At 42.3% G+C, this 17,435-nt stretch overlaps 1 protein-coding gene across 2 annotated transcripts in view; it reads left to right on the forward strand.

Annotated features, from left to right (window-relative positions):
* The first annotated feature begins 4,085 nt into the window (after window positions 1–4,085).
* LOC106564808 (kinesin light chain 1) overlaps window positions 4,086–17,435 on the forward strand; it is a 35,462-nt gene continuing 22,112 nt past the window's right edge. Inside the window, exons 1-5 of one of the 2 annotated variants that reach the window (XM_014131226.2) lie at window positions 4,086–4,395; window positions 14,159–14,434; window positions 15,276–15,506; window positions 16,731–16,809; window positions 17,182–17,410. In XM_014131226.2, the coding sequence (XP_013986701.1) occupies window positions 14,186–14,434; window positions 15,276–15,506; window positions 16,731–16,809; window positions 17,182–17,410 (788 nt within the window). In that variant the 5' untranslated portion in view covers window positions 4,086–4,395; window positions 14,159–14,185. The remainder of the gene's footprint in view (window positions 4,396–14,158; window positions 14,435–15,275; window positions 15,507–16,730; window positions 16,810–17,181; window positions 17,411–17,435) is intronic. The other variant, XM_014131227.2, reaches the window with a different exon arrangement.

Consider the following 17,435-nt stretch of genomic DNA (forward strand, 5'->3'; position numbering starts at 1 on the left):
TTTGATTAATCTTTTGGAAAGCATATTAATTATCTAAGAAAAACGATTAATAACCTTGGGTTACTGTATAGATTAAATAACTGTTTTAATGTATCCATTAAAAAGACATTAACCCAACTGCTGCTTCCTTTCCTAGACTATGGTATCATCATCTGCATGGTAAAAAAAAAGCCAATTTAACCGATGGCTTAATCAGAATTATTCTGTGAGTTGAGGGCAAAAGGACAAGAATTTAAGCTAATGTGTTTAAGTGGGTTTACTAAACAAATTCTGCTCGAAGTGAGCTGAATTTGAACAAGCTTGTTGAGTAAAATAAAAATGTATGTTTGCTAAAAAAAAAAAAACACTCAAAACCGCGTTCATCATCATCATCTTATTTCACAGCATGTATTGCAGGTTGATTTTCAGAATTGTTTGTTTCAATACCTGTGTTTTTGCATATACATTGATTTACAGTACCAGTCAAAAGTTTGGACACACCTACTCATTCAAGGGTTTTTCTTTATTTTTACTGTTTTCTACATTGTAGAATAATAGTGAAGACATCAACGCTATTAAATAACACATACGGAATCATGTAGTAACCAAAAAAGTATTAAATCATTTTAGATTATTCAAAGTAGCCACCCTTTGCCTCGATGTCAGACAGCTTTGCACACGCTTGGCATTCTCTCAATCAGCTTCATTAGGTAGTCACCTCTGATGCATTTCAATGAACAGGTGTGCCTTGATAAAAGTTCATTTGTGGAATTTCTTTCCTTAATGCGTTTGAGCCTATCAGTTGTGTTGTGAAAAGGTAGGGGTGGTATACAGAAGATGGCCCTATTTGGTAAAAGACCTGGTCCATATTATGGCAAGAACAGCTCAAATAAGCAAAGAGAAACAATAGTCCATCCTTACTTTAAGACATGAAGGTCAGTCAATGTGGAACATTTCAAGAACTTTGAAAGTTTCTTCAAATGCAGTCGCAAAATCCATCAAGAGCTATGATGAAACTGGCTCTCATGAGGACCTCCATGGGAGAGTAAGAACCAGAGTTACCTCTGCTGCAGTTACCAGCCTCAGAAATTGCAGCCCAAATAAATGCTTCTCAGAGTTCAAGTAACAGACACATCTCAACATCAACTGTTCAGAGGAGACTGCGTGAATCAGGCCTTCATGGTCAAATTGTTGCAAAGAAACCACTACTAAAGGACAACAATAAGAAGAAGAGACTTGCTTGGGCCAAGAAACATGAGCAATGGACATTAGACCAGTGGAAATCTGTCCTTTGGTCCGATGAGTCCAAATTTGAGATTTTTGTTTCCAACCGCTGTGTCTTTGTGAGACGCAGAGTAGGTGAACGGATGATCTCCGCATGTGTGGTTCCCACTGTGAAGCATGGAGGAGGAGGTGTGATGGTGTGGGGGGTGCTTTGCTGGTGACACTATCAGTGATTTATTTAGAATTCAAGGCACACTTAACCAGCATGGCTACAACAGCATTCTGCAGTGGTACGACATCCCATCTGGTTTGCGCTTAGTGGGACTATCATTTGTTTTTCAACAGGACAATGACCCAACACAGCTCCAGGCTGTTTTAAGGGCTATTTGACCAAGAAGAAGAGTGATGGAGTGCTGCATCAGATGACCTGGCCTCCATAATCACCCAACCTCAACCCAATTGAGATGGTTTGGGATAAGTTGGACCGCAGAGTGAAGGAAAAGCAGCCGACAAGTGCTCAGCATATGTGGGAAGTCCTTCAAGACTGTTGGAAAAGCATTCCAGGTGAAACTGGTTGAGAGAATGCCAAGAGTGTGCAAAGCTGTCAAGGCAAAGGGTGGCTACTTTGAAGAATCTAAAATATGAAAGACGTTTCCACTTCCCAATAACAGCACTTACAGTTGACTCTAGGAGGGAGTCACAGCTCTTCAGTAAGGCCATTCTACTGCCAATGTTTGGAGAATACATGGCCATGTGCTCGATTTTATACACCTGTAAAAAATCTGTCGTTCTGCCCCTGAGCAAGGCAGTTAACCCACTGTTCCCCGGGCGCTGCGTGTCCACCGTAGCTATCCACTGATGGCGATAGGGGGCGATGAAAAAACAGAAGCCATTCATTTTCATCCGAGGGAAGCGAAGAGTGTGGGGGACCGTTGGGCAATGCGAGCATGGGCGAGGGAACGTGAAAATGGCGGGATTCTCTGCAATATCGAGCCGTGATTGACTAATCGACCTTACTGGATTGGGTGTTGATTTTTTACCTTTATTTAACTAAGTCAGATAAGAACAAATTCTTATTTACAATAACGGCCTAGGAGGCAGTGGGTTAACTGCCTTGTCGGTTCAGGGATTCGATCTAGCAACCATTTTGGTTACTAGCCCAACGCTCTAACCACTAGGCTAACTGCCACCCCAAACAAATGCATTGGCCGGTTGATACCTAGCATGCTTTCGGTTTGCTAGCAACCACATGTTGAGCCACTCCGGGCGAAGCTAGTGTGGTTTGACAAATTATCGCTGAAGTGAATCCCATCTGTCAGAGCCATGTAGCTATGTCACAATGGGACGCCGGGCTATCACGTCTCCAGGCTGCATTTCAAATAAAAAAAGATACACCCTCATCCACCTACCCTCGCCAAATGATCGTAAGCATCTCAGCCCTTGTTTTTTTTAATCGATTTTGTGAGTGTACAATTATGTTCACTTCGGGCCTGAAACGCCACATAATTCAATTTGCGATGACTGTACATCCTCTAAGAAAAGTCCACCGAAACCTTAAACCTCAATGTCAATATGGATAGTCAACATACAAGTGTAAGTAAAAACGAATGTAAAACGGTTAGAAATTGGGCTACTAATGCACAAACACTTCTTGTAAAAGTAATGATGTTTTTGTTTGGTTGACTTTTGGAAATTGTACCAATAAAACATTTTCATTCTTCAGAAGTTCCAGCTAGGCAGGCTAACGTCAGTTAGCTAATTAATTTGCAAGCTATCATACAGTAGTCGTATATTAATAATTATATAGTTAATATAAGTAGACATGCAATCATAATTGACTGTAGCGCATATAAAGCACCCACAAGCTACCGGTGGCTTAAATCAACATCATCACGGGATGAATGAGTGACGAATTTCCAGGCAAGGGCGATCCATTTAAAAATCATTCCTTCCTCCCTCGCCCTGCAAGCACTTAATTTGAGGGCTGAGGGGATAGGGTGTGTCTTTTAATTGTTCGTAATGTAGCCTGGGTATGTGGGCTCTGAATTACGTATATGTCTTGTTGTTCAAGACAACTTGAATTTGCGTACGTTTTTTTGCGTGGAGCTTCCTATTGGTTGATTCTGATCATATTCAAGTGGGAAACTCGGACCTCATCTTTCTACAACGAGTTTACAAGTCTCACATTTCCGAGTTCCAAGTTGTCTTGAACGTGGTATTAATGTTGTTCGTCGAGTGATGTGTGGTTTAACCCGCAACTCTTGCCACGTTCAAATGTAGGAGTTTCCTTGTTCCTAATTGTCTTCGTATCATATGATTAAATGCATCACACAATGATTTACTAGAAACTATTGATCTCTTTCCATTTTGAGAACCGTTTGTTTAATACATTTCCTTTAAAGGATTTTTTTAAATAGCCTCTGCTTGGTCCTTTGATTATTATTAGCTAGTCGTGGCTAATGTTAGCTAAATATTTTAGTGGATGTTCAAAGAAAACTGAACCATGGATTAGCTTCTCCCATAGACTACTTTCAGGGTAACGAACCATCTACCATTAAGTTGTGAAATACTGAATTTCCTTTTTTACCATATTCGAACATCTGGATTTTTGCTCTTTTTTTTGTTTGGTTAGACCTATTTAGTTATATATGTATTTTTTGTATAACTAGGTTATTAATCAAATCAACACATTTAATGTATTTGCTATGTAGACTAGTTGAAGGCAAGTATCCATTGAAATTAATAAAATAAATGGGGGATTTATTTATCTATATGACCAATGATGTATCTATGGAAATTATGTATTTGGATTTGTTACTCATACACACAGCCTCTGAGCAGCCACGCCCGAAAAATCCAATACATGACGACGTCATTCAAAGATATTCGCTGTGGATGCTGGGAGATCAATATCCATGGAAGACATTTTGGATTTAAAATAAGCTCCGTTGGCAACACATTTATCATTGTGGTCGCCCTGATATTTATTTAGAATGTACCGTCAAAGAGTTTGTTTGTCAGTTGTCCGCAATAAAATGGCGTCGTTCTTGTAAAAACAATTCACCCATTTTTCCCGAACCATATCGCCGTGCTGATCTGCGAATTCTGTTGGGATAGGTTTCTTGCTGTTGCATGTACATCGAGAAGGCTCCTATAGTTCCTGGCTGTCCTACGAGGAATTAACCAATTTAGGTATGTAACCACATACATATACCAGCATCTGTGTTTTTGTCTTGGCTCACAGAATTCAACACTTTGCATAAGAAAACACATCAGAGAGGCAGTGTGATTGTTCTTGCCTTGTTAACTACACAGCCTAACTATAGACATTAAGTAGCCTCTTGATAACAGTTGTAGTAAAGACCTATTTTATTTATACTGAAAAAAATATAAACGCAACATTGACAAATTTCACTGAGTTACAGTTCATATAAGGAAATCAGTCAATTGAAATAAATACATTAGGCCCTAATCTATGGATGTCACATGACTGGGCAGGGGCGCATCCCATTGATTGATGCACGAGCGCCCCCGCCGTCTTCACGCCTTTGTCGATAGATACACGGCAAGGCGTGGTTTAACGTGTCCACGCCCCCGAGTATGATACAGCCGTAGGCTACTCCTGTTACTCTCATTTAATTAATCTAAGCAAACTGCTGATGCTCTTGTCGTTTCAATAAACGTTTTCAGCAGCCTCACGTGTCGTTCGTTATTAACATACTTGTCTATCACAACAACAAATGATTTGCATGATACTTATTCTGCCACCAGTTTGTTAGCTGACATGCTAAGACTAACGGTAAAACTATTGCAGTATACTTAAGTCACTATTTGTTTACCCATAGCTGGAGAGGCAACCCTACCAAATAGCCCAAAGTAGCCTATGGTGATATCCACACCTACTTGGTGGAATCTCCAGCTTTGCATATATCAGTGTCCTAGCTAACTAGCTACCATTGTCACCCCCGCCTCTTCTTTGGGGTTTATCGCAGGTTGGCATCTGACGTTGTGGTGCATTACCGCCACCTACTGTACTGGAGTGCCCCTGCTTCGCGCCTGTGTACCGGAGTCCTAGCATAAAAATTAACCAATAGACCAGGAGTTTTATTTTGGGATAACTGTGCAACTATTAAAACAAATCTCCCAGATAATAATTATTGTAATGATAAGGCTTCGCTCTACTGTTGTTTCCAAGTGCTGCAGTAATGGTGAAACCATGACGCCAACGAGTCTGCACTCCCTTGTCTCACTAGGGCAGCATTTCCCAAACTCAGCTGTTTAGTGCTAGGGCAACAACAAAAAAAGGTAAACCCCATGGAGTCCCCAGGACTGAGTTTGGGGAAACGCTGCCCTAGAGAGACAAGGGAGTGCAGACTCGTTAGCGTCATGATTTCACCATTACTGCAGCGAAAACGGCTTGCTTGTAGCCCAACTAGGTCTTCTTATAGTACATTGACGGTAGAGATCGGCATGGCCGATTTTAATTAGGGCCGATTTCAAATTTTCATAACAATCAGTAATCGGCCCTTTTGGATGCCGATTACATTGCAATCCACAAGGAAACTGCGTGGCAGGCTGACCACCTGTTACACGAGTGCAGCATCAAAAGGACCTTGTGGCTGCAAGGAGCCAAGGTAAGTTGCTAGCTAGCATTAAACGTATGTTATAAAAAACAATCAATATTCACTAGTTAACTACACATGGTTGATGATATTACTAGATTAACTAGCTTGTCCTGCGATGCATATAATCAATGCGGTGCCTGTTAATTTATCGAATCACAGCCTAATTCAACTTCGCCAAACGGGTGATGATTTAACAAAAGTGCATTACCGAAAAAAGCACCATCTTTGCACAAATGTACCTAACCATAGACATCAAGGCCTTTCTTAAAATCAATACACAGAAGTATATTTTTTTTAAACCTGCATATTTAGTTAAAAGAAATTCATATTAGCAGGCAATATTAACTGGGGAACTTGTGTCACTTCTCTTGCGTTCAGTGCAAGCAGAGTCCGGGTATATGCAACAGTTTGGGCCGCCTGGCTCGTTGCGAACTGTGAACTAATTTGCCAGAATTTTACATAATTATGACATAACATTGAAGGTTGTGAAATGTAACAGCAATATTTAGACTTAGGGTTGACACCCATTCGATAAAATACGGAACAGTTCCTTATTTCACTGAAATAACAAATGTTTTGTTTTCTAAATTATAGTTTCCGGATTTGACCATATTAATGACCTAAGGCTCGTATTTTTGTGTTTATTATAATTAAGTCTACGATTTTACAGAGCAGTCTGACTGAGCGGTGGTAGGCAGCAGCAGGCTCGTAAGCACTCATTCAAACTGCATTTGCCAGCAGCTCTTAGCAATGCTTGAAGCACAGCGCTGTTTATGACTTCAAACCTATCAACTCCCTAGATTAGGCTGGCAATACCAAAGTGCCTATAACAATATCCATTAGTCAAAGGTATATGAAATACAAATAGTATAGAGAGAAATAGTCGACGCTTCATAATTCCTATAACTACAACATCAAACTTCTTACTGGGAATATTGAAGAACTGGGAATATTGAACCTCCAGCTTTCATATGTTCTCATGTTCTGAGCAAGGATTTTAAACGTTAGCTTTTTTACATGGCACATATTGCACTTTTACTTTCTTCTCCAATACTGCGTTTGCATTATTTAAACCAATAAACATGTTTTGTTATTTATTTGAGACAAAATAGATTTCATTTATGTATTTATTATATTAAGTTAAAATAAAAGAGTTCATTGTTCATTCCGATTAATCGGTATCGGCTTTTTTGGTGCTCCAATATCGGTATCGGCGCTGCAAAATCGTAGTCTGTCAACCTCTAATCGACGGGACCACATTTTACATTAATAAACCATATCTTGAGCTGTTCTAAAACTACTCGCTCTTCGACGATGATAACCATTTGTCTTTCTTCAGTCATGTTACCTCATTGGCTAATAACCTGCCAACTTTACCAGTATATCCAAACATTTCTGGGCACAAAGAAAGGAAAAGGGATAGCTTCTTCAGGAAATCAATGATCATAGCAATGAATGAATGACAGATCTCTTGCGTGTCCTCATCACAAACCTGCCGTTTTTTTTCAATGTAATGCATCTCGGTAGGAAAATAGTGCTTTAACTCAATGTAGAAATCTAATATTCCACAAATGACTTTGTACTTTAAATGACAGGTATTCTTACCAAGCTTTTATAATAAAGTCATGTATTTAGAGTTCCATATTAGTTTCTAGGGCTCAACATGTGCTTCAAAAGTAGCTAGAATTTAAGTTGGGAGCACCAGTGCGACAAATGAAAAATGTTAATTTAGAGCCCTGCCCCCAGACGGTTTTTCCTAATAACAGACATCAAACGATTTGAGCAGAGATGCTTGTCCAGTCCACTTGGCTGTTTTATATACTAGAGTGGAGAAGTAAAGTGACCTTTGGACTGCAGACATCTCATAACAATGGCAGTCAGATATGTAACTGGATCTGAAAGAGTGAGATAAAAGGAAGAAATTGGTCCCTTAGTTACAGTTTTACCAGACAGGTGCTCAAGTGCACACACCCAGAAGACATACAGTACTGTATGAAAGCTTTTGTTCCTCTGTAATTATTTTCATAGTAGTTTGCAGTGAAGTTTCCTTTCAACGTGCTCTGTCAAATAAATGTATGCCCTGGTGGTGAAACCTCGAAGCGGGCTGACACAAACGGTAATGGGCCTATAATTGACCCTCGTCATACCGACTTTTGAAATCACGTTGGGCCGTTGTCTCCTTTGTCAGTCAAAAATGTTCATACAAAGAGGCCTATAAAATACTTTTATTTATTAATCCTTATTTAACTAGGAAAGTCAGTTAAGAACATACCCGGACGACGCTGGGCCAATTGTACACCGCCCTATGGGACTCCCAATCACGGCCGGTTGTGATTCAGCCTGGATTAGAACCAGGGTGTCAAGCACTGAGATGCAGTGCCTTAGACCACTGCGCTACTCGGGAGCCCCTCTGTTGTTCTGCCCTTGAGCAAGGCAGTTAACCCGCTGTTCCCCGGGCGCCGACGACGTGCATGACGATTAAGGCAGCCTCCGCACCTCTCTAATTCAGAGGGGTTGAGTTAAATGCGGAAGACACATTTCAGTTGAATGCATTGTTGTACAATTGACTAGCTATCCCTCTTTCCCTTTCCTTCTGCCTCACTGAAAGAGGCAGCGTGGCATTTGAACCAGCATCAACAATTCATTGCCATGACTCACCATTGCCAGATTGGTTGGAAAATGTCAGCTTGAAGAGCCATTATATCAGACCAGCTGTTTATAAAAGTATCTTTAGCCTTGGTGCGTCACATCGAGGAGACAAATGGGAGAGGGTGGTTAGCGACTCAGCAGAGATTTTCATTCAATCTCCGTAACTGGTTGTCTAGGATGTTCAAAACAACATTTGTTTTGTGCTGGAAAACACCGGAAGAACATTGCTTTTGACTTACTGGGTTTGATAGAATGGAGACATACGGGCCGGGCCCCATCCTAACTTTAAATATGTGTGTGTAAATTGGACTTTCAAAAGGAGAGTTCTGAGAAATTTGAAGTTATATGCGTGGATCTCAAGTCAGCATGTGTCCATTATAGTCTAAAGGCCTTCAGTGTATCTAAGCAAGAAGAGTTCTGTGAGCATCAATGCATTATTTTCACTTGATATTGTGTACAAATGGGCCTACCTATATTCACATAAAGTAAATCAACCATTTAGCCACAGTTAGACGGAAACGTTATGGGAAAGTGTAGTCTTACTAATAAACTAGTTCCCTGAGAGGAACCAGACACTAAATGCTGATCCAAGCCTTTTATGTCTGGTCCAGAGCAAGACTTTATGGCATGCATGTGTGACCTAGGCCTGTAAGCATGTGGTAGTTTTAGCACCACTGTTGGGTAGCTTATGTTATAGAATGTGCACTTTGCCCGGTAGGCCGTCATTGTAAATAAGAATTTGTTCTTAACTGACTTGCCTAGTTAAAGTTTAAATAAAAGAAATACACATATTAATTGCAACTTGTGAGAGGCTATGTTATTGATTGTTGACGTTGAATGAGTTAATGGATATATTAGGTTACAGATGCATTTGTTCAAGACAAACTGTCAATCTTAGTTACTTTCTGTAAAATGTCTACTTCTAAATGTCAATACATCCTTAATAGAAGTAGTGAAGAACAAAGTCAGATTCTTCAAAAGATAAAGTTGCTTAGCTGATCCACCTTCAGTATAAACCGCAGTATCTTCCTGTTTCGCTATACTCAAATCAAATTTTATTGGTCACATACACATGGTTAGCAGATGTTATTACAAGTGTAGCAAAATGCTTGTGCTTTTAGTTCCGACAGTGCAGCAATATCTAAAATGTAATCTAACAATTCCACAACAACTACCTAAAAAGCTAAATAAAGGAATGGAATATAAATATATGGATGCGCAATGACAGAGCGTCATAGGCAAGATGCAATAGATGGTATAAAATACAGTTTATACATATGAGATGAGTAATGCAAGATATGGAAACATTATTTTAGTGACTAGTGATCCATTTATTAAAATGGCCAATGATTTCAAATCTGTATGTAGGCAGCAGCCTCTCTGTGTTAGTGATGGCTATTTAACAGTCTGATGGCCTTGAGATAGAAGCTCTTTTTCAGTCTCTCGGTCCCAGCTTTGATGCACCTGTACTGACCTCGCATTCTGGATGGTAGCGGGGTGAACCAGCAGTGGCTCGGGTGGTTGTTGTCCTAGATTATCTTTTTGGCCTTCCTGTGACATCGGGTGTTGTAAGTGTCCTGTAGGGCAGGTAGTTTGCCCCCGGTGTTGCTTGTGCAGACCGCACCACTCTCTGGAGAGCCTTGCGGTTGTGGGCGGTGCAGTTGACGTACCAGGCGGTGACGCAGCCCGACAGGATGCTCTCAATTGTGCATCTGTAAAAGATTGAGGGTTTTAGGTGACAACTACATTTCTTCAGCCTCCTGAGGTTGAAGAGATGCTCTTGCACCTTCACCACACTCTGTGTGGGTGGACCATTTCAGTTTGTCCATGATATGTACATCGAGGAACATAACTTTCCACCTTCTCCACTGCTGTCCCGTTGATGTGGGGGTGCTCCCTCTGCTTTTTCCTGAAGTCCACGATCATCTCCTTTGTTTTGTTGACGTTGAGTGAGGGGTTATTTTGCTGACACCACACTCCCAGTGCCCTCACCTCCTCCCTGTAGGCTGTCTCGTCATTGGTAATCAAGCCTTCTACTGCTGTGTCGTCTGCAAACTTAATGATTGAGTTGGAGGTGTGTATGGCCAAGCAGTCATGGGAGAACAGAGAATACAGGAGGGGGCTGAGCATGGACCCTTGTGGGGCCCCAGTGTTGAGGATCAGCGAAGGGGAGATGTTGTTTCCTACCTTCACCACCTGGGGGCGGCCTGTCAGGAAGTCCAGAACCCAATTGCACAGGGTGGGGTTGAGACCCAGGGCCTCAAGCTTAATGATGAGCTTGGAGGGTACTAGGGTGTTGAATGCTGAGCTGTAGTCAATGAACAGCATTCTTATGTAGGTATTCTTCTTGTCCAGATGGGATAGGGCAGTGTTATGGCTATTGCGTCGTCTGTGGACATATTGCAGCGGTAAACAACATGAAGTGGGTCTAGGGTGACGGGTAAGGTGGAGGTGATATGCACCTTGATTATCCTCTCAAAACACTTCATGATGACAGAAGTGAGTGCCACGGGGCGATAGTCATTTAGTTCAGTTATCTTTGCCTTCTTGGGTACAGGAACAATGGTGGCCATTTTGAAGCATGTGGGGACAGCAGACTAGGATAGGGAGAAATTGAATATGTCGGTAAACACACCAGCCAGCTGTTCTGCACATGCTCTGAGGACGCAGTTAGGGATGCCGTCTGGGCTGGCAGTCTAGTGAAGGTTAACACGTTTATATGTCTTACTCATGTCGGCCACGGAGAAGGAGAGGGGGGAGGCCCACAGTCCTTGGTAGCGGGCCGCGTCGATGTCACTGTATTATCCTCAAAGCGGGCAAAGAAGGTGTTTAGTTTGTCTGGAAGCACGACGTCGGTGTCCGTGACGTGGCTGGTTTTCTTTTTGTAGTCCGTGATTGTCTGTAGACCCAGCTCATGTTTATGGAAGCTCAAAATGTAAACAATAGGCTACGACAATATTTCATCACTTTGCAAAGAAGGCTTTTGCAATTTATGATGACAGTGTATACCAAGCTATTTAAGGTATTTTGAAGTTGTATTCTTTTTTTGATTGACATCCCCAGTAGGTTTCCAGCCGTCCCTACATATCATCTCCTCAACCAAAGCCACCTGTGCCTCCTTCCCACATGTCCCTAAATCAGAAACATCAGTCTGCAATCCCTCCTATCCACTGGTAACCGGCAGAGACCAGAGGCAGGAGAAGATAAAGCACTCCCATAGCCATCAGCAGCTTAAAGATAGCTCACCAATGGGACCTATAATTCCATCTGGACGTGATGGGATTGTAGAGTAATGGCTTTATGCTACCAAAGAGACGGGATGACACGAGACAGGGCGTGGAGATGGAGACAGCGTCTGCATTAGCCACACTGTGTTCTCATGCAATTTTAATGTCACTCGTGGTGGTCTATTATGCAGAGGAAGTGAGAAGGAGGGCAATTTCTATATTTCAGCTTCCTTCTCCTTTAAATGGTAGTGTGCCCCGGTCACCATCGTCATATTTGCTAGAAGCTTTTGTTTGTTGTCTATACCATGTCAAATCAGGAACTTTATTCAACTTCATTAATTGATAACTCCACAGTAGAGAATTATGAGAAATTGTTAATTAATTAGTTGAATTTCAATTGATTCCCCTAAGTTGACTGAAAGGGAACACAGTGTAGGCTAGTACAACCCTGGCTAGTGATTTCTGTTGAGGGAACCCAATATCCCTTATTCATGTGAGCTAACATCATGATGGTTTTTCTGCTTTGTGCCTTTTTCTTCTTCTGAGTGTGCACCCTGGGACGTTGTGTAAATAATTAAGAGAGAGCTAATTTCAAGCTTCCTTTTAGCCCACAGCTAACTTTTATACTGCAATGAATAATTAGACATAATTATTCTACTAGCCTACATCTTAACCTATTGTAGCTGAACAGTACTTGACCCTGTGAAGACTATCACTGCTGTATGCTTGGTTTGCATGTGTGGCATTATTTCTGTAATATACTACTTTGCTTTACCATGCAAATAAATCAGTGTTTTTGATACCAGATCTCATTACCTTTTGGACGTATGGACTAACTGCGTTATGGTATTGAAGACGTCTTTCCTTTGTCTATGCTTGCTCAAAGAATCATGTTTTTTCTTGGAACTTGCCCCCCGAGTGATAACACTGTTGACTATGCCTCAAGGTTAATCTGAAATGGAATTTCCTACAGATGCCTATTGAGAAGTCTAATAGTGGCTCCGTAGCCACTTTCATTAAATATGACTCATGCTCCTATAAAAGCGCCATTACTCTTTGAAATTGGACCTCTGTAATCCGTCATGCCTAGTATCAACATTGGTGACCGCCTATGTGCTACCATTTGCACTAGTTATTTACCCTGTGTTCAATGTAGTCTAGAGTCTAGATATCCATTTAGTTTGTTTCCAGATTACATTTAGCCGAATCCCATTCTTAAAAGAAATTCTGTATTTTTCTGAATCTATAGGCTTTGGCTGTATCGTCTACCTATTTTTAGAAGGCTTGCTGAAAAGAATGGATTGAGGCTCAATGCCGTGTGTTTTCAATATGAAAGGAATGTCATGCAAGCTAGTAGCCTACTGTACTACTCTGTCAAGCTGCGTGTGTGTGCACGCTTGCGTTCGCTCTGTGCATCCAGGTGAAATGATACGTAGGCACACTGCAGGACTAGTTCTCATTTTATGATTGGCTCTTGGTGCTCTATTTCTGGCCGTCTGTTTCCATGGCTCTAAACAGACTTTGTAATGGGATATTTCAATTTAAATGAAAATCTCGAACTCTGTGGTGATTTATCTGCCTGTTTTGGAATAGGAATACTAATACGAGTGACTAGAGCGGAATTTTTCCACAATGGAAATGCACATTAAGCCGGCTACAACAGTTTCCTCATATTTATCTACAAGCGCTTTGATGATGAACTCAGGGCTAAATGCTCGGGGGTTAGCCTAATTTTCTGCTGCTATGCCCACGTCAAGCATAATCATGTGACTGTCTTGTGAAGGCAGGGGGAGCAAAGTGTTTTATTCCTCTGGCTTTGTCGATTCTAGGGAGTGTAGAGATTTTGGCCTAGATTGGACTCCTACCTTGTCATTTTGTATCCCAAGGCTTCCATTTTCTTGTACATCTCTATCCAGCTTAATTCAAAACATGTAGCGTGGATTGTAAATGGAGCAACCTCAATGAATGAATGTTTACTTGAGCTGTGCTTTTTTTTTCTGCTGTTAATGGCAGTGGAAGTCTCAAGATATTGGAATCTTGTAGAACTTAGGTAGATCAACTACGCGTGGCACAGTCAAAGTAGTAGCTATCTATAGCCTATAGAATATTTATGTTTTGTAAATAGTTAACAGGAGCATCACTCTGACTTGTCTTGGAGCATTACTAAGCTTCCTGTTGACAAGTTTCTGTGTAGCTCGTAACGAGACCAGACAATTGAGGTGTGTATCCCCCCCCCCCCCACTTGACCCTAGAGCAGTTTCCCAAATGGAGGTTAGTAGCGGCTAGTCCCTTCTGTGTCACTAAAAACCAGCTTGTGAAAAGAAGTAGGCTATTGTTTTTCTCTGATGGGTCCAAAGAAAATCCCCAAAAGTGAGGTTATGGCGATAAAAGGAACCACTGCCCCAAGAGTGAGCTAACATCCACCTTCATTTTCTTCCACTTCCCTCCACTAAGTGTGTTAGGTCCTAGGTCCACTAGGCAATGTCAATCATGGTGTACCCCAGAGAAGACCGTCTGGAGAAGCTGTCCCAGGAGGAGATCATCTCCAGCACCAAGCTGGTGATCCAGGGCCTGGAGGCGCTGAAGAGCGAGCACAACTCCATCTTGCACAGCCTGCTGGAAACCATCCGCTGCCTGAAGAAGGACGAGGAGGCCAACCTGGTGCACGAGAAGTCCAGCCTGCTGCGCAAGTCAGTGGAGATGATCGAGCTGGGGCTGGGCGAGGCGCAGGTAAGAGTTGAGGGTCCCTGGGTGATAGGAAGAGACTTGGGGTGGTTATAGAACAGTTTCTCAATCCATTCTTGGGTGGGATCCCCATGAGTTAACGCTAACTGGAGATAATGTTGAATGCGTCAGAGTTTCATGTTTTGAAGTTAACTAGTCTTTCTCTGGTTTATGTAGGCTGCCTGTCTCTGGCCACATGAATCCACCGCTGCCACAAATTGTGACGTTCATTATTTATCAATCAATGAAATGTATTTATAAAGATGTCACAAAGTGCTTATACAGAAACCGAGCCTAAAACCCCAAAGAACAAGCAATGCAGATGTAGAAGGAAAACTCCCTAGAAAGGCAGGAACTTAAGAAGAAACCTAGAGAGGAACAAGGTTCTGAGGGGTGGCCAGTCCTCTTCTGGCTGTGCCAGGTGGAGATTACAAGAGTACATGGCCATTAAGGCCAGATCGTTCTTCAAGATGTTCAAACGTTCATAGATGACCAGCAGGGTCAAATAATAATAATCAGTGGTTGTAGAGGGGCAACAGGTCAGCACCTCAGGAGTAAATGTCAGCTGGCTTTTCATTGCCAAGCATTCAGAGGTTGAGACAGCAGGTGCGGTAGGTAGGGCGAGAGCGAGGAGGTCCGGGACAAGGAAAGCACCCTGTGAACACGTCAGGGTTCCATAGCCACAGGCAGAACAGCAGAAACTGGATCAGAAGCACAACCAGGTGGACTGGGGACGGGTACAACCAGGAGTCGCCAGGTAGTCCTGAGGCATGGTCCTAGGGCTGAATCACATGCAATGATACATAATTAATTGATCCCTCTGCATGTATGCACCTTTCTCTATCAGGTGATGATGGCCCTGTCTGCCCACCTGAACGCTGTGGAGTCGGAGAAGCAGAAGCTGCGTGCCCAGGTACGTCGACTGTGCCAAGAGAACCAGTGGCTGCGGGACGAGCTGGCGGGCACCCAGCAAAAGCTGCAGAAGAGCGAGCAGAGTGTGGCCCAGCTGGAAGAGGAGAAGAAGCACCTGGAGTTCATGAATCAGCTGAAGAAGTACGACGAGGATGTGTCCCCTACTGTGAGTTGTTATGCACTCGCATACACCCATATTTAGATGCACAACACAATCGCTTGCACGCAAGCACAAAGGCACTACTGCCGAATCAGTTCATGAAGTATGAGGAGAACACATTTCTTTCTCTGAGGTAATACACACACAAACTCCCTGATCATAAACAATTGAACCAGCTCCAGAGCTGTAATCCTCATGCAAGTAATCAGGCATTGCATAAGCCTCAGCTGAAGCAGCTGCTTCTGGGGGGTTGCAACTGTGACCTATCGATAACACTTGACCTCTTCTCTACTGCCTAATTTAGTCTAAATTCTCTATTCTCAACCAGGATTTGGATCTCTCCATTTATGTGCAAGATCATTTTTAGAGCAGATTGATGGCTAGGGAATTCTCCCTACAAGATGAAATGAGAGCTGAGAGCACGTCTTTCGTAAAGCCTAGCAGCCTATTAGTTAACTAGACAGACAAGCGACATATTCTGTCATAAAAGAGCCATTTCACTCTCGTAATCTTCTTTATTCTTCCCTCTTTTTCTCCCTTTTCATGAGCAATGCAGGCTGCCAAGGTGAATGAATGGGTCTCACTCGCCATCTTTAATATATATATATATTTTTTTAATATTCATTTACCCTTTATTTAACTAGGCAAGTCGGTTAAGAACAAATTCTTATTTACAATGAAGCCCCAACCATTATGAACTGATTAAAGTGTATGTTGGGCGGAAGTCATCTATCCCTTGGCTGCTGTTAAGGCATTTAGTCATTAACATGTATACATATTGACGAGAGGTCATTAATATGTACCAAATGTAGTCCAGACTGGAATTTAGCACTGTTCAAATGATGTCGGCTGTTATATTTATACTTTATAATATTTATAGTTCTTGTACGTGTCTGGGAATGCAAGGACAGGGGGTATGGGGTGGAGTGTTTCTAGTTCAGCCTGAAGGGAACCGTGATGAGGTGCATGAGTCTCCTTGAGCACCCTGCTGTCTGTCAAACATTGACCCTCAATTCGATGGAAACTTCTTGTGGCCATCTGGGATATAAAGGCACAATGTAACTTTAATTTATAGTCAAAAGCGCTGCCCTGGCTGTTTGTATACTGTGGGGTAGGTCTTGGCAAATGTAACTGCCACTGAGTATATAATTAGAATTCCACTTCTTAGACCAAACCAGATGTCCTGAGAAAAGGATGAAATTGGCAATAAGCGACATTGTTTTTTTCCAGGAGGAGAAAGATGGAGAGCCACCAAAAGATGCACTGGATGACCTCTTCCCCAATGATGAGGAGGAAAACAGTCAAGGAAGTAAGCGGTCTGTCTACTACAACCATATCCTGCGTCGTCATACAGTTTCGGATTAGTATAGTTTCTTTCATGTTCATATCTTTGGTCCATAACGTCAAACAACAATCTGCTGCGTCATCTTATTTTATAAATTTAAGGTCCCATATTTGAAATGGAGATATTGAGAGATATTGAGCTAAGGACCCTCAAATCGGATCATTTTATTAGCACAGAACTGGCATTTTATTGGTCTTCAAATCTTTACATTCTATTGATTGTATGCCAATGAGAATTCCAAATCCATATTATACGAACGTAAAACTCTGCAGCAACTGCCCAAACCTTCTAACTGTGAACAAACCACATATGTCCCTGCCCCGTCCTCTCCTTCAGTGCCGCACCAGCATAACAGCGCAGCGGTGGCTGCGGCCCAGCAGGGTGGCTATGAGATCCCGGCCCGCCTGAGGACCCTCCACAACCTGGTTATCCAGTACGCCTCCCAGGGCCGCTACGAGGTGGCCGTGCCCCTCTGCAAACAGGCCCTGGAGGACCTGGAGAAGACATCCGGACACGACCACCCTGACGTGGCCACCATGCTCAACATCCTGGCCCTGGTCTACAGGTGTGTGTCTTTGTGTCGGAGCCGT

Source organism: Salmo salar, chromosome ssa12 (assembly GCF_905237065.1).
Source record: "Salmo salar chromosome ssa12, Ssal_v3.1, whole genome shotgun sequence".
NCBI lineage: Eukaryota > Metazoa > Chordata > Actinopteri > Salmoniformes > Salmonidae > Salmo > Salmo salar.